The 23,393-nt window shown below is 35.1% G+C and overlaps 1 protein-coding gene across 1 annotated transcript in view; it reads left to right on the forward strand.

The window, feature by feature from the left end:
- The first annotated feature begins 199 nt into the window (after positions 1 to 199).
- LOC121381581 (flocculation protein FLO11-like) overlaps positions 200 to 23,393 on the forward strand; it is a 45,760-nt gene continuing 22,566 nt past the window's right edge. Inside the window, exons 1-4 of the mRNA XM_041510914.1 lie at positions 200 to 225; positions 1,244 to 1,366; positions 1,501 to 1,979; positions 16,673 to 16,768. Coding sequence (XP_041366848.1) covers positions 200 to 225; positions 1,244 to 1,366; positions 1,501 to 1,979; positions 16,673 to 16,768 — 724 coding nt within the window. The remainder of the gene's footprint in view (positions 226 to 1,243; positions 1,367 to 1,500; positions 1,980 to 16,672; positions 16,769 to 23,393) is intronic.

Consider the following 23,393-nt stretch of genomic DNA (forward strand, 5'->3'; position numbering starts at 1 on the left):
CAGAACTATATACAATAATAATCCACTGACCATCACCGGCAGGACTCATGATACAAAAAAAATAAAAATATATAAAGTACATACAAATATTCATGTATTAAAATAACAGCCTGTTCTTTGTCAAATTCCAAGTGTATCGTCAGGTCTTACCGTATGAACCATCCCCTACTAGCGCAAAGTATCGCTCGACTGAGGTGCGATGGGTCGCAGGATCGATCGACTCAGGTACCGCAGACTTTAACATACCACCCATGAAGCAATGCTTGGGACGGAAAAAAGTCAATAAAGGCTACCAATCCTGTAGACCATCAAACCTCTACCATCGAGTGGACGGAACGTAGGTGTTAAAGCGCTCGCCTGATGCGCGATCGGTCTAGGATCGATTCCCGTCAGTGGGCCCTTTGAACTATTTCTCGTTCCAGCCAGTGCACAACGACTGTTATATTAAAGACATTGCTACGTGCTATCCTAACAGTGGGATGTTGCATATAAAAGATCCATTGCTACTAATGGGAAAATATAGCGGTTTTCCTCTCAAAGAGTATATTTCAAAATGACCAATGTTTGACATCCAATATCAGATGATTAATAAACCAATGTGCTCTTGTGGTGAATAGTCTTAGAGAGGAAACCCGCTACATTTTAAATTGGTAGCAAGGGATCTTTATATGCACCATCCCACAGACAACGGTAGCACATACCACGGCCTTTGATATACCAGTCATGTGTCACTGGTTGGAACAGAAAATAGCACAATGGACCCGCCGACGGGAATTGATCCTAGACCGACCGCGCATCAAGCGAATACTTTAATACTGGGCTACGTCCCGCCCCTAACTTTATGATAAGAGTCGGGAGCTCTCCATACAGAGAAAGGCTGGTGTTATTGTTTTTAGAGAACTATGTTCCGTTAATGTCCAACTATTCCAATATCCCTCTCCACTACACTTGATACGGGCCTGGTTGGTGCACATGTACTGTGGAACAGGTGAGCGGTGTGAATCTGTCCCTACAAAACACCTGTAAGTACACGTACGACAGCTAGGTGGTGTCATTAGGGGTGGGGTGAACATTGTACAAATATCTTTTTTAATTATGTGTACTGAAACTAAGGTAAGTGAATACACATCTAACAAGATGTAGAAACAGATATAAAATAAAACCAATAAAAAAAACAGTCAATAAAAAAACGTCTAATAAGTAATATTTAAGGTTTTAGTGAAGTAAAATTATTATATTACAGGCCAATCCACGACAACAGACACACCGTCAACTACAACAACTGCAACGACGACTACAACTACAACTGCAACTACGACAACTACAGCAACAACAACTACAACTGCACCAACGTCGGCGACGACAGGTATTATTTGTGATAATGTAGGCAACACATTGTAGTTGATAAACCATTGATGCCTGGGTCATCGATGACTTTTGATAGCATGACATAAATTTAAAATAATAAATAGTGCTGCTGTTATTAATATCACCGTCTAGTCCGCCCCCATCATCACCGTATAGTCCACACCCATCATCACCGTCTAGTCCGCCCCCATCATCACCGTCTAGTCCACACCCATCATCAGAGTCTAGTCCGCCCCCATCATTACCGTCTAGTCCACACCCATCATCACCGTCTAGTCCGCCCCCATCATCACCGTCTAGTCCACACCCATCATCAGAGTCTAGTCCGCCCCCATCATCACCGTCTAGTCCACACCCATCATCACCGTCTAGTCCGCCCCCATCATCACAGTCTAGTCCGCCCCCATCATCAGAGTCTAGTCCGCCCCCATCATCACCGTCTAGTCCACACCCATCATCACCGTCTAGTCCGCCCCCATCATCACAGTCTAGTCCGCCCCCATCATCACCGTCTAGACCACACCCACCATCACCGTCTAGTCCGCCCCCATCATCACCGTCTAGTCCGCCCCCATCACCAACGTCTAGTCCACACCCATCGTCACCTTTTAGTCCGCCCCGTCATCACCGTCTAGTCCGCCCCCATCATCACCGTCGAGTCCGCCCGAATCATCACGTCACATCACTGCTACGTCAATCGCCACCACATCCACTACTGCTATCACTATCACCATCACCACCAACACCATAACCACACGACCACCAGTCCTTCTGATACCTCAGCTGCCAAACTCACTATACCACCACCGCTACTAACGATATGTTGTGGTTGTTACTGCTACTAACACTGTCTACTACACCATTAATACTACTATCGCCACATCTGCTGCCACTTCTACAAAAAGTTTGTTTTGTTTAACGACACCACTAGAGCACATTGTTAATTAATCATCGGCTGTTGGATGTCAAACGTGGTAATTATGACTCCTACTCCACTCCTACTACAACTTGATAATACAAACACAGTGCAAACTTTATTCCCCCAATTGCTTTACCCATGGAGATTATGTTGTATTAATTTCAGGTTCGACTACAACCACACCTACCTCCACCAGTACATGTAAGAATTGTATTCTTCCTAAAATCATTGTCGATTTAAAAAATGTGCTAGAATTAAATTAAATATTTGTTTTTCTTTATTCAAGTCATGGCAGTAAGAGAGAGAGAGAGAGAGAGAGAGAGAGAGAGAGAGAGAGAGAGAGAGAGAGAGAGAGAGAGAGAGAGAGAGAGAGAGAGAGAGAGAGAGAGAAACCTGGTTGAAAGTCTGAAACAGTGGCATGTCATTCCATATACGAATACTGAAATGCGTTTGACCATAGTATTGGGAGAGTATATGTTAATAAAGACTGTTTTAAACGATTTCGTCCCTATAAAAAAAACCCACTCCCATTTCACTGAAAGCTATTTTATACTATTTTCTTGCCCATGCACCTTCATGCTTTTAGCATCATTTCAAACTATCTTTCAGCTTCAGCTGTTCCTTCTACCACCAGCACAGGTAAAACACGTTTGCTAATAATATTTAAAAACAGTGGCAGTTAGCAGGAATCAAAACCTCACGGTCATCTTCCACAAGTAGTTATGCTAGATATTTCCATGTAATTACTTATGGGTATTATTATACCGGCATTTAACTAATATAAAATATTTTCAAAAATTTGACAGAAGATAACCGATGCAATAGACAATATTGTATTTAGACATCGTATACGGTTAAACGTCGTTAAAATCGACCTCCGTTATTTTGGTATCCCAGGTTATATACGTTTTTTTAACAAGTTGTGAGATAAGTGGTATTTAACAGACATGAATGTATTATTCTATTTGTTACATATCCTCAAAAACCAGGTTTTAAGCACATTTTAACATCTTTATCGACTAAAAGATATTTACAACCCTTTGCACTTGTAGCTGCCTTACTCGTCACAGACACATGGTTACCAGGTTAACTATACGTCACAGTATAATCTATTTCCATAGTGCTGTTTTTATTGGATGTATGGCATTGGTACCCTGGGCCCAATTTCACAAAACATCGTAAGCCTTGTTTTGCACGTAAACGTAAATCTACGACTAAGCCACAATTCCTATTACTATTATAGTACAACAAATATAGTTAGACAACACATATTTCATTTTCCTTTGTCTTTAAAATGTTTCATCTTCCGTAATGATGCAATTTTCTACGTGAAACAGACGCCAAACACTTGTAAACGCACGACCGGTATAACTGCTAGTAGCAGACGTAAACATACGATGTTTAGTGACATAGGCCCCTGGGCCCCGTTCCACGAAGCGACCTTAGCACTAAGATCACCATAACTGCACAGCTAACATATGCAATTAAGGTGATCTTTGCACTAAGATCGTTTTGTGGAACGGGGCCCTGGTCATGACCTAGGAGCAGCCAGTCGTACGTCTTGAAATTGTTAACATACGTACGTGTGTAAACAATTATGTGCTATAAAAAATAACGCATGGTGTTCTCACCAACGAGTGTGTCAGAAAACAATATTAACATAAACCACAACAATTCAAGCTTCTAAATAATATCTATTTCAGCTTCTACTGCAACTTCTTCTCAAAGCACTACTAGCAGAGGTAAAGAAATATTATATAAAATAAGTTCAAAAATTAACAGCAATTATCAACACTTTTTTATATTTAACAGCAGCGATCAACAGCTCTCTGGATTATTTAAACAGTATATATGATATATGTGTTGTTTATATTCTTAAATTCGTGAAATATATAGTGCAACCTGATTTAATGCCACCCATGAGCTTTGAAAAACCCTTTACTGTTACGTTCAGGTGGATTATACATGTAGGCTATATTAATTTATATAAAATATGGAAGAGAATATCTGAACTGATCTCTGTAGAATTGTTATTGCTACACAAGATTCACATTATAACAGATTTGACTACGCCAAACTGTGGCTATATCTTAAATATAATTAGTTTATTATCGTCGTTCATATGTATAATGTCATAAAGTCAACACACGTTTTATTGAAACACTATTAATGTTGTTTACAAAACATCGCCTTTGAAGTATTTCTCTCACTGCATTCTATTCACGCTTGCGTCTTTTAAAAAAAATATCTATTTCAGCTTCTTCTGCAACTTCTTCTCTGAGCTCTGCTACCTCAGGTAAAGAAATATTAAATCAATTAACTTCAATAAGTAATAGCAGTAGTAAATTATTTTCTCAAATATTTAAAGGGCATGAAACATGAATACGTTTAAACGAACATTCAGTAAACGGCAGAACCTGGCTATATAGCTACTAAAGGAACGTACTACGTGCAGTACAGCTTTTAAAGGGACATTCCTGAGTTTGCTGCATCCACATTGCCTGACATTTACCATAGTTTGACACCCAATAGCCGATGTATTTTTTTTCTTGCTGGGGTGTCGTTAAACATTCATTCATTCATTCATTCAATCCACATTGCCTGAAAGGGACATTCCTGAGTTTACTGCATTGTAAGATGTTTCCGATTAATAAAATATTTCTACGATTAAACTTACATATTAGATATATTTTCTTGTTTAGAATATCAGTGTCTGTATATTCAATGTGTTTCTGGTCGTCTTAATATTTGTAAGAAGCCAAAATTGGATTTTGTCTTCAAATAATTTCGTACGTACGAAAAAATATTTTTAAGGAAATATAATGAAATTTAACCTATTACAAATATTAGAACGATCAGAAACACGTTTAATATACAGCCACTAATATTTTATGCAGAAAAAATGTATTTGATATGTCATTACAATCGTTAAAAAGTTTCTGTTAGTCGATAACATCTTAAAACGTGCAGCAAACTCAGGAATGTCCCTTTAAGATCAGGTGGATTATAGAAATAAGTAAACTATATTAATTTGTGTATGGACAAATATAAACTGTCTTATGTAGACGGATGGGTCGGTCTTATACCAGATACCCGTAATGACAGATTATGTTTGAGATTACTTTGAGTCCCTTCAACGTCTATATATCGATTTTTATATTTTCATCAAAATGTGTTTTGTTTTTATTACCGGAAAACTCACAGACCCCTTTTAGTGTTCTTTTTTTTTATGAAATATCTTTTTCAGAAACGACCTCTAGTACCATTATCACATTTGAATTTTTTTTTTATCATACTAAAATATCACAAACCTCATTAAGGGTAGGATTTAATACACCTACCTACTTGAAACTTGTTTGTCATTCAGTATTATTTGTCATCCACAAACGATGGCAGTATTGATGTTGTTTTACAGTTTTAAAATGTCAGATCTTAGGATATTGTACAATACTGTTATGATTATGTATTGATTAAATGTTTTTTTATGCTGCGTGGTTCGACTTCACAATAAACCATTACTATTAATACATTATTAGGATAATCTACAACATATCTCCCTTTCTATGTTATCTTTCTCACTGCTTTCTTTTAATGGTTTAAGCTTTTAAGATAATATATCTTTCAGCTTCCACTGCACCTTCGTCTCAAAGCACCCTTAGCACAGGTAAAGAACATTATATAAAATGACTAAAACTTGCATATATATATATATATATATATATATATATATATATATATATATATATATAAAATAATAACTGCAGCCATCTACATCAGTTTGAATGTATTTTAAACAGAATAAATAATATATGTCTGGTTTATATTCTTAAATACGTGGAATATACAGCGGAACCTGATTTAATGCCACCCAAGAGGCATACAAAACGTAGCTGATACGTTCAGGTGGATTTTGCATGAAAACTATATTAATTTATATATAATATGGAAGTGTATATCTGAAATGTTAAGTAGATAGGTGGTCGTTACACAAGATAAACATTATAGCAGATTGGACTGTACCAAGGTATGGTTACATCAGTTTTATCATTATGGTTTACACGTATACTGTTTATTTAAACATTGTTAATATAGTTTAAAACAAATCTGTTCTTGAATATTTCTCTCACTGCATTCTCTTTTACGCTTTAGCTTTTTCTTCTAAAATATATATCTATTTCAGCTTCTTCTGCAACGTCTTCTCAGAGCTCTGCTACCTCGGGTAAAGAAACATTAAATCAAGTAACTTCAATAAGTAATAGCAGTAGTAAAATATTGTCAGCATGGAACATAGGTGCATTAAAACTTACATTCAGTAAACGGCGGAACTTGACTATAATTAATTATAGCTACTAAAGGAATTTGCTATGTGCAGTACAGCTTTTAAGATCAGGTCAATTTTAGATATAAGTAAAATGTATTCATTTGTGTATAGACAAATATATAGCTGAACTGTCTTCTGTCTTATACCAGATGCACATAATGGCAGATATGACTATCAAAATCTGTTTGAGATTAGTTTTAATATGATCCGTAAAACAGTTATGTTTATCTCGAGCTGTTTTGTGGAGTCCTTCAACGTCTATATATCGATTTTTGTATTTTGATCAAAACGTGTTTTTGGTTTCATTACCAGAAGACTGACTCAAACACCCCTTATAGTGCTATTTTTTTTTTTACGAAATATCTTTTTCAGCTACAACCCCTAGTATCACTACCACTACCACAGGTGAATTTTTTTTTTATCATACAAAAATATCACAGAACTCATTAAGGGTGGGCGTTAATACACCCCACCTATTAGAAGCTTGTCTGTCGATCTGTATCATTTGTCGTGCACGAACGATGGCAGTATTAATGTTATTTTACAGTTTTAAAGTTTTAGATCTTAGAATATTGTACAATACTGTTATGGTTATGTCTTGATTAAATGTTTTATTATGTTGCATCGTTCGGCTTCACATTAAACCATTAAAATCAAAATATGTTCTATTAAAATAATATTCACATAATCTACAACGAATCTGCCTTTTTATGCTATGCTTCTCACTGGTTTCTATGAATGGTTCAAGCTTTTAAAATAATATCTCTTTCAGCTTTCATGGCAACTTCTTCTCAAAGCACTGCTAGCACAGGTAAAGACACAACTTCAACAATTAACAGCAATGATCAAAACTTGTATATAAAAAACTTACAATAATTAATAGCTGTCTGAATTATTTAAACAGTATAAATGATATATGTATTCTTAAATACGTGTAATATACCGTGGAACAGAAATTAAATACCACGTTCAACGTCTAGATAACGATGTTCGTATTTTTATCGAAATGTATTGTTTTTTGTTTGTTTTATTACCGCAATACTCTCAGACGCCGTTTAGTGTTATTTTTATAATATCTGTTTCAACAACAACGACTCCTAGTACCACTACCACAGGTGAATTATTTTTATGATACTAAGAAATCACAGAACTGATTAAGTGTAGACGTAATACACACCACCAGAAGTATGTCTGTCATTCTGTATCATTTATCATCCCCAAATGCCGACAGTACTGTTGTTGCTTACTTACTTACTTACCTATAAGGTTCAAGCACACTGCCCTGGGGACACAGTCCATCAGTCTGGACTGCCTCTCCAGGACAGAAGTAGCATTACAGTTGTAAAGTTATATATCTTATTATGCAATACAGTTATGGTTTTGTCTTGATTCAATAGTGTTTTTTATGCCGCATGCTTCTTCTTCACATTAAGCCATTAAAATCAAAACATGTTATTTTAACACAATATTAACATAATTTACAATAAATCTGCCTGTATTATGTAACGATTCAAGCCGTTAAGACAATATCTATTTCAGCTTCTACTGCAACGTCTTCTCAAAGCACTACTAACAGAGGTATAGAAACATTATATATAACAAATTCAATAATTAACAGCAATGAAAAATCTTATATAACTTATATAAAACATTTTCAATGTTTTACCGCACCTATCTTCAGTAGTCTGAATTATTGAAACAGTATTTACATATATTTATCCTATAACTTACCCATGATATCCATGTTATATACCCATGTTATATACCCATATGGTAAATTAGTGTATTAACTCGGTTCATAATGGTATGCAAATTTAAAGGTATATGCAAATTTGCAAGGTCGATAGATAATGGATTGAGGTCGATGGGTCATTTTTTTTTACAAGCCAACAAGAGCTGTACACCTGAGCGTAACGTGTTCATAAGATTTAGTTAAAATACGTGACGTCAAACTAATTTGTGCTAATCTTGATGACGTCATATTACCGATGGAGGTACTGTGCTTTACTAAATATCAATGAAAATGTTATTTTAGAAATGTTGTAGGATAAATAGAATTCGCTACTCGTGTTTTAATACGTAACATATCAATACCCCCTGCTCTCTGACTTCTATAAATAAGAGATCGTTGCAAAAAATAAGAGAACAAAAAAAGATTCGTCTGTATGGTTACGTCTTAAATATAAGTAAATATACTCTTCAAAAAGTAGGGGAACAAAATTGTAAGATATATTAGCTGTGGGAATGGTTATATGATAATAGTGAATTAATTGGGCAAACATTACAACTGGTAGTTCAGTATGACAGTAGGTTTTATGACCACCAAAGATCTTGAAGGATGATTGGGATCAGAAGTGAAATTTGACAGTTGACAGTCTTTTTATCAGTAAATCGCAAATTCAAACAATAAAAATGACTAAAAACAAAAACAATAACAACAGAATGAAAAAGATTGACAGTTAATGTTCCACAGTGATTAATGGACCTTCCTGAAAATTGTCAAAATCGAGAATGACTCACCACGCACCTATACGAGGCAACTGCGTGATGCACGTGCAAACTATGAAATGTGTTTCGGTATGTTGATAAACAGACCTGAACGTTCTTTACTAGGATGTATGTGGTCAAAACGTATGTTCGATCTAATTGTTGATATTAACATTAATATGTCAGGTTCCCCAACTGTTTTTGAAGAGAATATAAGCTGAGTCGAATAGGCATTTGGCAAAATAGTGGTTGATTCCATAAATCTCTATCTAATATAATCTACACAAAATCTGCCTTTATATTGTTATGCTTCTCGCTGCTTTCTATTGTAAAGATTCATGCTTTTAACATAATATCTATTACAGCTTCCACTGCAACATCTTCCCAAAGCACTGCTAGCACAGGTAAAGAAACATTATATAATTAAATGCAATTATCAAAACATGTATATAAATGATCTTCACAAATGATATTCAGTAATCCACAACTGTGTGAATTAGTTAAGTAGTACACATGATATATGTGTCGTTTATATTCTTAAATACATGATGGAACCTGACTTTAATGCCACCAAAGATACTTACAAAACATACCTGTTAGGTAGAAGTGGATGGTACATGCAAGCTATATTCATTTATATATAATATGGAAGATGTTTTCTTTGTAGATAGTTGATCGTTACACAAGATACACATTATATCAGATTCAACTATACGAAACTATGGTTACGTCTAAAATATAATTAGTTCATATTGCATGATTCACATGTATAATGTTATTGAAGTCAACAAACGTCCTATTGAAACATTATTAATGTAGTCTACAACAGATCTGCTCTTAAATATTTTTCTCACTAAGTTCTCTTGTCACGCTTTCGGCTTTTTATCCAAAGTATCTATTTCAGCTTCTTCTGCAACGTCTTCTGCAACTTCTTCTCAAAACAATGCTACCTCAGGTAATGAATATTATATCAAATAACGTCAAAACTAGTAATTAACAGCAGTAGTAAAACAATTCTCAAATATTTCAACAACATGTAACACAGGCACTAGTACACTATATTCGGTGGAACCTGGTTATATAGCTACTTAAGGGATTTACCACATGTAGCATTTAAAGGGACATTCCTGAGTTCGCTGCAACTTTTAAGATGTTATCGACTAACAGACACTTTTTAACGATTGCAATTACATGTACATATCAAATATATTTTTCTGCATACAATATTAGTGGCTGTATATTAAACGTGTTTCTGATCGTTCTAATATCTGTATTAGGTTAAATTTCATTTTATTTTCTAATTATTTGAAGACAACACACAGTTTGGGTGTCTTAGAAATATTAAGACGACCAGAAACACATTGAATATACAGACACTGATATTCTAAACAAGAAACTATATTTAATATGAAAGTTTAATCGTAGAAATATTTTATTTGTCGGAAACATGTTACAATGCAACAAACAAGGTGAGGGGAATTTTAGATAAAATATTGTCATTTGTGTATGGAAAACTATATAGCTGAACTACCCTTAGCAGACATGTGGTTGTTATACCAGATGCGTTTTATAGCAGATCCGACTGTATCAGAGTATTTTGAGATGTGTTATAATCTGGACAAATCCGTTTCATTTCCCTGAACTCACCATTATCTTGAGCTGTTCGGTTCTGTCCCTTTAACATCGAGACAATATTGTTTATATTTGCATCATTTGTTTTGTATCACCGTAAGAATCGCCAACCCCTTTTAGTGTTATATTTAAAAACAATTATTTTCAGCAACGACTTCTACCACTACTACAGATAACTTATGTTTATTATACTAAAATATCGCATTGAGGGTGTGATTTAATACACCCCACCTATTAAATGTTTGTCGGTCATTCTTTGTCTTTGCCATAGGCATACGGACTCCTATATTTAAGTTTGCAGACTGGCTTTTGCCCGAATTAAATGAGTGTGCCCCCGAATCTGGATAACATTATTTTTTTATATTAAGATTACTGCCAAACAGCTATATAGTGCTGCAAACGAATCACTACACATTTTTACATGGATTACAATTAATTTTGAGGGTAGAATGATGTAAATAGATGGTAAAAAGGTCTCAGGTTAGCACATTTTGCCCGAATATCTGTATAATATTTACCCGAATTTGAAGTTGTGCTCCAGCACTAAGGGGGCAGTTGCCCCCCCCCCCCGCCCCTGTCTCGTACGCTTATGGTGTTCGCCGAATGATGGCAGTACTGATATATTGTATTATAATTTAAAGTTAAACATCTTATCTTATCTAAAATTATAGACCATACAGTTATGATTATGGCTTAAATAATATTATTTTACGCTGCATAGTTCGACTACAAACTAAGTCATTAAATTAAGTATGATTAATATAATCTAAATCAAATTTGCCTGTATTTTGTTATGCTTGTCACTACTTTCTTTAAAACTTCATGCTTTTAAAACTATATATATTTCAGCTTCCACTGCAACTTCGTCTCAAAGCACTGCTAGCACAGGTAAAAAACAAACAAACCCACAAACTCAATAATTAAAGGGACACACCCTAGTTACGTTTATTTGTTAACCATTACGGCGTTGTTTTTCGCTATTAAACCCCATTTTTCACAAATAAAATTGCACTTTACTTACATTTTATTATTTAGAATACACATTTCCATTCACCTGAAGTGCGTTTTGGTAATCCTGATGTTTGTGAAACCACGAAACGTGTTGTCGAGAAAAAAACCGTTAAGCAAGCGAGGTCCAATCTATTTTTAGAGGGGATATTTCCATTTCAATGTCACAGACGTTGGTATATCACGTGACCGTTATCATTTTGGTTCGGTTTGTTTTCTCGTGCACGGTTCGCGCAATAAACATCCGATTTGTTGTTGTTCATTTGTGAGATTTTTCTTCACAGTTCGTGAACATTTTCAGTAACAATAAAGTTCAGACAAGTAAGTGTCTCAATACAAAACGTTACAAACCCTTAAACAAATAATTTTGCTAAGTCTTACGATATCTGGAGAGGGGATATAGAGGCACTGATTTTCCGTTTCAGATTTTTCCCTTTTTCGTTTCATAATGTTACAAATTCCGTTTTTTTCCGTTTCAGTATTAAACAAATTCTGTTTTTGTTTCACACACACACACACACACACACACACACACACACACACACACACACACACACACCACACACACCGCGCAATTAATTGCTGGTGTAAAATAAATATGCAATGAGGTAAAATATGTCAGTAGTTTGTATTTATTTTTGGTTTAAATTTAAACACGAATACGCCACGACACAGACTTCGGACATTTTCGGTTTTCTTTACGATATGATCGGGAAAATAATTACAAACGATCACACTATAAACCACTTCCCTTGTATAATTTATTTTGAACAAAGCCTGGCATACAATATGCAATTACTGCATTCCTTTGTGAGATCGGAAATATGGCAATGCCGCAAATGTTAAAAATTAATAAGCAAACATAACATATCTTTCACTTGAGTAAATATCGGACAATTTTAGCTCACAATGTTCGGTTTTTCCCGTTAAATCGCCGGGAATAAGCGAAAAAACACGACTGGTAAAACGTCTAGATACTCTACATTTGGCGTAACATACAAAGGTACTAGTGTCGTAGCGTAGCACAGGCAGATGTCGGTGTCCATAGTTTCTAGTTCGAAAAATAATTTTTAATTAATCAAATGCGCTATTTAAAGTTAAATAATGTTTTGGAAAAAAATCGGGAATTCCGTTTCAGATAGGTATTTCCGCGATTCCGGAAAATCAGTGCCTCTAGGGATAAGACCAGGACAAAACAGTTGGAACATGTCCAGGAGACGTGAAACGAACGCACCCCAAAGTCTGTGAAATTTGTCGTGACGTAGGCATTGTTGTGCTTCAAGCGACATCTACCGGTGACATCAGAATACTAACTTTCAAAATTATTTCAAGCAATTGGGACATGGGGATTCCCATGGTATTTATCGATATAAAACCTGCTTTTTCACTCCATTTGATAAAAACGTGATCTAAGTGTGTTACAGGTTTGTAGATTAACCAAATTATAATTTATTTTCGCTGGATGGAACTAGGGTGTGCGGCTTTAAGAGCCAGAATAAACAATTGAATATAAAATATATTCAATAATAACAGTAATCTAAAAATCGGAAATATTGAAACTATGTAGATATGGGCGATACGGGTCGTTTGTATTCTTAAATACGTGCAACACACAGAGCCTGATTTTAATGCCACCCAAGGACATGCAAAGCGTAGGTGGATTTTACATGTAAGATACATTCATTCTGTATGGAAGGGAATGTCTGTTCCGGCCTCTGTAAATAGCTGATTGTTACACAAGAAAAACACACTGTATCACATTCCACTGTACCAAGCCATGGTTAAGGAAGGAACTGGTTTATTTAACGACGCACTCAACTCATTTTATTTACGGTTATATGGCGTCAGACATATGGTTAAAAGGACATTCCTGAGTTTGCTGCAATTTTTAAGATGTTATCGACTAACAGAGACTTTTTAACGATTGTAATTACATATCAAATATATTTTTCGGCATAAAATATTAGTGGCTATATATTAAATGTGTATCTGATCGTTCTAATATTTGTACTAGGTAAAATTTCATTTTATTTCCTAATAAAACCCGCTGTCGCCACTTAATTGGCTACTCTTTTCGATTAGCAGCAAGGGATGTTTTATATGCACCATCCCACATACAGGATAGTACATACCACGGCCTTTGTTACACCAATTGTGGAGCACAGTCTGGAACGAGTAAGTCATGGTTACGTCTTAAATATAAATAGTTTATACTACCTGTTTGATATGTATATAGCTTACGTCAAATCTGCTGCTGATGTATTTCCTTTATAACGCTTTCTGCTGTTCTTTTCTTAAATATCTATTTCAGCATCCACTGCATCTTCTTCTCCGAGCACTGCTAGCACAGGTACAAAAACATTATACAAAATAATTTCAATAATTAATAGCACCAGTAAAATACTGTATCAAATATTTAAACAGTATGAGACATAGGTACTCGGTGAAACCTGGCTTGTGTAGCCAATCAGGTGGAATTTAGATACAATATACTGAACTCCACGGAAAACGCACAACTCTGTTTTTAGTTGTTAATGCACTCGCATGTGTGATATTGCTTATAAATACACAATGACCCTAACCCTTATATAAACGTTTGGCAAATCCGAATATATCGGAGTATTATGAGATTACTGATACTGTTAAATAATAACATATTAAACTTTTCCTCCTTGGGGCTTAATACATGATAGTACAAATTTAATTGTAAATATTTTTGTTTGTTTTGTTTTTTGGATTAGCCTGCTCCAAATTTGCGCCTACTAAATAATTTCTTTCAGAATAAATTAACATAACAGTTAGATACAAGAGAGAGAGAGAGAGAGAGAGAGAGATGAGAGAGAGAGAGAGAGAGAGAGAGAGAGAGAGAGAGAGAGAGAGAGAGAGAGAGAGAGAGAGAGAGAGAGAGAGAGAGAGTGTGTGTGTGTTTTGTTTAACGACACCACTGGAGAACATTAATTAATCATCGGCTATCGGATGTCAAACATTTGGTAATTCTGACTCGTAGTTATCAGAGGAAACCAGCTACATTTTTTTCTAATGCAGCAACGGATGTTTTATATGCACTTTCCCACAGACAAGAAAGTACATACCACGGCCTTTGTCCAGTTGTGGAGCACTGGTTGGAACGAGAAAAAATACAATCAGCTGAATGGATCCACCGAGATGGTTCGATCCTGCCACGCAAGCACCTCAAGAGAGCACTCAACCGATTGAACTAAATCCCGCCCGAAAGAGACAGACAGTGAGAGTGAGAGTGAGAGTGAGAGAGAGTGTGTGTGTGAGAGAGAGAGAGAGAGAGAGAGAGAGAGAGAGAGAGAGAGAGAGAGAGAGAGAGAGAGAGAGAGAGAGAGAGAGAGAGAGAGAGAGAGATTTGATGGCACACTCATGAATGATCTAAGGTGAGCATATCCTGCCCCAGATAAAATGTTGTAGTTTAGTATTTAAAATTTTATTTTAGCAGCACAGTTGTGTGCGCTTATGGCCAAAAGGAAATAAGTTAAATGCCGATTAAGCAAGATATAAAATTATTAACACAATTTGCTTTTACTGTTTTCACACTGTTGTCTCGTGTCACGCTTTTATCATTTCAAAATACCCATTTCAGCTTCTACTGCAACCTCTCACCAAAGCACCGCTCGCACAGGTAAACAAACATTATAGATAACAACCTCAATACTACACTTGTCTGAACTATTTCAACAGTATAAGACTTAAGTATGTGTAAGCTGTATGCATTATACTGTGGAATCCGACTATGAAGCCACTGAAGGAATATTATAATTTAAGCTGTTACAATTTGATGAATTTTAAATACAAATAAAATAAAATGCATTTGTATATGGAAGGGATATGCAGATTATCTATTGTCATAACAGATTCGGTATTGTCCAATATAGCAAATTCGACTGTACCAAAATATATGAGTTTATTTACAACTATGTTGAATTTAACAATTTGCGACGTCAATGCTGGTTTCTATATATATATATATATATATATATATATATATATATATATATATATATATATATATATATATATATGTATATATATATATTACAATTAAAAACAAAAAGCCACAGGCAGTAAAATAATTATTAATCCATTTAAACCACAAACGCTTTCATTATCATCAGATGGTTTATAAAAAGTGAAGAAATTTCTATGTAACGTTAAAATAAATTATTCTTAACTAAATAATAGAATGACATCAGCAAATGCAACAATAGGCCGAGCACTCGCGAATAATTTGACCGGCACCACCGTCCTATAAATGGATTAACAATTGTTTTACTGCCTCTGTGGTTTTACGTTGGTTTTATATACATATTCCGGCAAAAGGTTTTGCCTACACGTTTACAATATATATGAGTATCAATGTATCGGAGAACTCAATGTATGGGAGAATGACATTTCTCTGACAAAGTTTGAAATATTTTATTCTAACACAAGTACTGAATATATGTTTTAATTGTTTTCACTGCGTTCACTTTTCACGCCTCTTTATTGCATTTTTAAAACTATATGTTTCAGCTTCTACTGCACCTTCCACCCAATCCACCATCACCACAGGTAATAAATAATAAAATATTTTCAGTAGTTATTGCCCACTCCGCTGAATTTTCGTTACTAGATTTGATATAAGCCAACGTTATTACGTTTTGAGGTGACCTTTTGTCATGATAATCATTCCGAATATTTTTAAGTTGGCAGCAAATATAATTTCATTATAACTGTAGACTATAATAACCTCAATCATTTAAGTATATTACTACATGTATGTGATACTTTTTTTTATATTTCTTGCAACAGAGAATCGTGGAAGGATAATAATGTAGATAAGGAAGGTATTTAGGATAATAATGTAAATAAGGAAGGTATTTAGACAAAAAAAGTGTTTTGCTGTCTCCTTAAAAACATTTTTTTTATTACAGCCAATAGCAAGAAACCACCAGTAATCTCCACGAAAGCTGCCTCAGTCAACAAGGAAACGACGGAGGACAGAAGTGGACACATCACTCTCAAATATGGTTTGTATACAATGACGAAACACTGGTTTACAAATGATCCAAATAATGGTGCCTGGGAGATCTTGTTATCCAATGCCCATGATACAGATATTAAAATTAAATGATTCACATCTTATTCATGAATGAAATCAGAATACCTAGCATACATGAATTATATAAAATATTTACAAAATGAATATAGAAATTAGCTTTTCATTATTAAGAAAATTATAAACGAAAATGTACTCTATGAAACAGTCTCCGGTTCTGCAAACAGTTGTTAGTAAATCGGGAAAATGAATGAGTAATAAGGCACATAATTTCAGTTACACTCAATGCTTGTGAGCTGACATAAAGTGTACGACCATGTCGTGAACAATCTCTAATGATGAACAAATCATTATTGACAATTCTAGCAATTATCAAGATGTAACAAAAATCTTGCTCATATAATAAAGATAACAGTAAATTCCAGAACCCATTTCGCTTCTTGCCTTAGTTCTGAACCATCTTTAATAACACCACATATTGGAGAGCTAGCTGTTGTTTTTATTCCACATACCAGACCTTGGCTGTCTAACCTCAAACATATGCCTCAGTCTTATGGCTATCTGTGCGCCAATTGATGCTATTCTCTTAGTATGAAATGATAAATAGATGGAACAGTCAGCATGTACTTTATGTCAGAAAAACAAGAAATAGTTTTCTCATATATATATATATATATATATATATATATATATATATATATATATATATATATATATATATATATATGGGGAACAACGTAGCTACCAAATGTCTTTTAGTTATATCTCGTGTTGTATAGATTAATCTATAGACAGGTGTCAATGTTCTGCTTGTATAATCCAAGTAATAATATATCTCTCGCTGTATTCTTTTTCAGATGACGCCTCTTCCACGAAGACCTTGTCAATGGCAGCCTGTGTATTTGCTGCTTTGGCCTATTTGATGATATAAAATACGGAACACTCAAATTCATACCTGGGTTTGCTGGATAAGACTTAGAATCTTTTGCTTATGTTCTGCTTTGTGTGTTAGCGACTCGACTGTAACCAGAGTAGTGTTGTGAGGGAGATCACATGAAAAGATATAATAATTGTGCGAAGCCATCTAATATACTAGCATATAATTTAGTTTTGTATCACTAATACGAGAAACCACGTTGTGGATATGCTTTATAAACATACTATTATTATTCCAATTTACACAATCGGGTTTAAAATAAATACATATTACTAATTAAATTAAAGTCTATAAATATATTAGAATACATTTACCATAGTTTGACACCCAGTAGCCGATGCATTTCTCATGCTGGGGTGTCGTTAAACATTCATTCATTCGTATTTGAATACTATAGCTGATCCCAATGTGTTTAATTATGTAGGATCAAATTTAAGGAAGCAAAGAATAGACGTCCACCTAACATGAAGAATATTGTACGTCTGTGATATAATAATACATTTCGAGCGAATTTTTTCAAAATAAATGTTAGCAAATGGGCTTTTGTACATCAAAAAGTGTACGCGTGAGAATGTAACTTATAATAAGAAACAAGGTATATATGCTAGATACCATCATTTTCACTAGATATGCGCGCACATCTATAGTTATGTGCATGTATGCCGTAAGCTGTGATATCTGCCTATTTCGTTCTTTTTCTATAGTTTGACGATCGTGGAGAAGACTCCACGTGACGGCTTCGTTATATAATAACTATTGCAGATTTATGCATATTTGTATATCTATATTGCACTCAGTACAGTTTATCATATCCATGTTTCTGTTAACAGTGTCGCGTTATGATAATTTGTTTGGCTTCTGATATTTGAATTTTTATTGAACCCCAGACATTAATTTAACAGTCCTGCGACTCGGTCGTTACTATAACATGTATTTTCAGAAACTCTACACTGAAACTTTCATTGGAATAGAAAAATTATATGACAGATTATTATATTGATCTCGATTTTAGGTAATGATGGCATAAATATAACAAGGTCCATGACAATTTTATAGTTATCAGTGTAATATTTTGTGAGAGTAACATACTTGTGTCCAATGATATGTATTGATATATCACTAATATGCTGGTTGCCATTCCTATATGTACCAATAACTGTACTGTACATTTGATAAAATATATAATTCATATTTATAATTATTTATTTATATTATTTTGAGGGAAGACATCAGTAAAGTATTGTTTTTGTATAAAAGTAAAATCCACTATGTTCACTGTATTATATTTTGTATCATGAGGTATTTTTGCAAATAAAGCATATTAAAATAAATCTTGTGTATTTGCTGAAACTGTTACCGCTTCTCTGTTTTCATTGTTGTTTTCATTAAATGTTATATCTAATTAATGATGAAGGACGCAAGTCATGATACACTCCTCGGCCATCGGTTTGTTATGACGTGGTATAACATGCACTTGTTCTGAACTAGTCATGATTATTTATGTGAATATTGTTAAAATTTTCTTTTGTTTAACGACACCACTAGAGCACATTGGTTTATTAATCATCGGCTATTGGATGTCAAACATTTGGTAATTCTGACATAGTATTGGAGAAACACGCTAAATGTTTCATTCATTAGCAGCCGATCTTTTGTAAGCGCTTTCCCACAGGCACGACAGCACATACCATGGCCTTTGATATACCAGTCGCGGGACGAAACAAGCCCAATCAGAGAATGTCTCCATTGAGGTGGTTTGATCCGATGACGCAAGCACCTCAAGCGACTAAGCTATTGATACTTACCTCATCCACATTGCCTGATATTTACCATAGTTTGACACCCAATAGCCGTTGTATTTTTCGTGCTGGGGTGTCGTTAAACCTTCATTCATTCATTCATTCCACATTGCCTGAATGGCAATGTTTAGATTTAACCTAATAGTAATTGTGTACACGCAGACTTTTCCAGTCGGTACATCTAAGGATCTAAATTGTTCATATGAGGTGCTTTTGTCGTCAGAGATAAAATCCGTTGGCGGACTAAAAGTGTTTTGTTTAACGTCACTACTAGAGCACATTGATTTATTAATCATCGGATGTCAGAAATTTGGTAATTCTGACATATAGTCTTAGAGAGGAAACCCGCTACAATTGTATACGCCCGTCTATGATGGGTCGTATTATAGTATGGCGTATTATAGTATGTGCGTATTATAGTATGCCCATCCGTCCGTTAACGTTTCCTTGTCCGGACCATATCTTGCATACAGATGCATATAAGACCATCAAACCTCACATGTAGGAACAACTTGGGATGGCGGTGTGTCGCGTACTAGTTTGACAACCAATAACCGAGGTATTTTTTGTGTTGGGGTGTCGTTATACATTCATTCATTCCTTCATTGCACACAACAATAAATCCTTGTCCGGATCATATCTTGCATACAGATGCATACAGGACCATCAAACCTCACATGTAGGAACAACTTGAGATAGTGGTGTGTCCCACTGTGATACAACAAAATAAAATAAAAATCGAATAATTTGTCTACATTCTGAACATCGTAGGAAAATCTTGTTTAGACTGTTCATCCATCCCATTGCAAAAATTTAACGTAATTAGAATTGAATCATACCCATAACATATTCATTGGTGTCTATGGTTTTCCCATCAAACTCCTGACGTGAGTATCATGTACCTCACCGGTACTCTTGTTCCATTAGTAGCAAGGGATCCGTTCGGTGGACAATGTTGGTGGATCCATTCTCCAGACTGTTTTTGTCCTCTCCTAACAGTGTCCTGTTACTGATGGATCAAATACCATGGTATGTGATATCCTGCCTGTGAAAACAAGCATACAGAAGATTGGTTGTGTTAATGGGAAAATGTACTTGTTTCCTCTCAAGACTACGTGCCAGAATTACTGAACAGCCGACTATGAGTAAATCAATGTGTTCTAGCGATGTCGTCAAACAAAGCAAAAACAACAACAACAACAACAACAACAAAAAAAAAAAAAAATAATAATACAAACAACAACAACAAAAAACCCCACAACTTGTTATATTTAAATAAAGATTAAATATGGCCTGTGCTTTTACAAATGTTTTAAAGAGACTGTCCTCAGACTGACAGAAATTACACATTATAAACAGTTTCTTGTTCGGAATATCAGTGCTGTATATCCATTGAGTTTCTGGTCTTCCCAACGTGTCTTTCTGGTTCAAGCTATTTCCTAATATATTTTGGTTTTCATATGTATGAAAAAAGAAGAAGTTTGTTTTGTTTAATGACACCACTAGAGCACATTGATATATTAATCATCGGCTATTAAATGTCAAACATTTGGTAATTGACAAATAATCTTAGAGGAGAAACCTGCTACACTATTTTCATTAGTAGCAAGTGATCTTTTATACGAACCATCCCACAGACATGATAGCACATGCCACGGCCTTTAATATACCAGTCGTGGTGCCCTGGTTGGAATGAGAAATAGCCCAATGGGCCTACCAACATGGGTCCAGCCGACCGGGCATCAAGCGAGCGCTTTGACACGGGACTACGTCCCACACCCTTCATATGTAAACTACATGTACATCTATTTAGTGTGTAACATTTGATCATTTTGACATATGATCAACAGAGAGAATGAGAAGAAATCCACCGCCGATATTTATACTACTAACGATAAAGCAACAAATGATCTCTAATATTATGCAATTTCCCATAGACAGGACAGTACAGGCCACTGCTTTTGATTTACCTGATATGGGTACTCGTTGGGACGGAGGAACTCTCAGAATCTTTTGAGTGCAATCGATCCTGCGATGGTATCCCACCCCATTATAAATAACAATATACATGTATACATACATACATACATACATACATACATACATATACATGTATACATACATACATACATACATAATATACATACATACATATACATATATATATATATATATATATATATATATATATATATATATATATATATATATAGACACACACACACACACACACTGGTGGCACCTAAGTCTGCGCACCTATACATTTGTGTTATATTTGAAAGTTAAAATATTTCTTTAAAAATATTTGTTTCACCGCCACAGTACAACTGAACAATAAACGTGTTACAACTAAAGTTATTTTAATTTTAATGTTTTCTTAAACTCAAGTAATGAGCGCATTTTTAGTGGGACCTCCACCCCCCCCCCCCCCCCACCCCCCGCATTCACTGGCTTGCATGACGGTACATAAGTCTTGCGCAGCAAACATTAAAACAGCCACTAATGTTTACATAAAAGAGCAACAAATAATGGATCCAACTTTTTGTTCTAAACAACAAACACTTCCTGTTATAGTTTGTTTCAGAAATATTTAGATTGTGGAAATGAGATAAATATAAATGGTGTTCCATGCTCCTTAGTTTGAACAACACAAAATGAAAAATATAAAAAAGCCAATCTCAAAATGTTTGATCATTATTCAACAAAAGTTGTCTGTTATTAACTGTGTAAATGAGCACAAATAGTGTTTGTTAGAAATATAGGACAATCAATGATAATGTTAAAACAGACTATAGCTAAAATAGTCCATGCTGTAAGTGCAATATTCAAAGTCTATATGTATCTCTCTCTCTCTCTCTCTCTCTCTCTCTCTCTCTCTCTCTCTCTCTCTCTCTCTCTCTCTCTCTCTCTCTCTCTCTCTCTCTCTCTCTCTGTGTGTGTGTAAATTTAATTAGAAACATAACATTGTTACAATGGCAGCAAACGTAGCACAGTCTCTTTAAACGTCTGCAGGATCGAAACACCTCAGTGGACCCGTGTGTTGCTGTCTGTCGGAAAGTGCATATAAAGATATATTGCTGCTATTCGGCGAGAGTAGCCTATGTTATAGCAGCATGCTTGCTTTCTCACAAAATATACCAAATATCGGAGGGGGGAGGGTGGGAGGGAGAAGAGAAGACATGTTGGATACCATTTTAACCGTAGTTTAAAATGTGCCGAGATGACGTTAAATAAACATTCCTTTTCTTTCCCTAGTTGTGGGGTTAATTATAAGTTTTAAGTTTGAGCTTTTTAGGTTATGTCACCGCGGTTAAATCAATAAGTACGATGTTAATATACAAGAAATGGCTTATTGCATGATACATATAAAACCCAGAGTGGTATTTATACCACACGTTACATTATTTGTCTGGTTCCTTTGATATGTTGGTTTTCCTTACCTCCTTACAACGTCGAGGGTGGGGCGGAGATCCCAATCAGTATCGTTGTTTGACGTTCTCGTTTGATGTCCCTCGTAAATTATTTTTGCATGTTCATTGATTGATGCCAATGCCGGCTGCCTGCCCGAGAATTAATCGGAGACGAACATACATGGTTACAAATGTTTGCGTGAAGGATTCAGACTTTGTTTTGCAATTATTGACACAGCTGACTAACTCATGCCATGTTGATGGGCACATTTTCTCTGAGACTGGTGAGACATTTGTCTTTAATTTGTTGTCGTCTGTGTAAGCGATCTTCGTCCTGCCACTGGCTGATTTTCTAGCTCCCAATCCTTGTTTCATATCTTTTTAATTATCGTACTGACATACAAACCAATGATTATTGCATGCTGTCCCGTCAGGAACAAGTAATCATTT

This window comes from Gigantopelta aegis, chromosome 9 (genome assembly GCF_016097555.1).
Source record: "Gigantopelta aegis isolate Gae_Host chromosome 9, Gae_host_genome, whole genome shotgun sequence".
Lineage (NCBI taxonomy): Eukaryota > Metazoa > Mollusca > Gastropoda > Neomphalida > Peltospiridae > Gigantopelta > Gigantopelta aegis.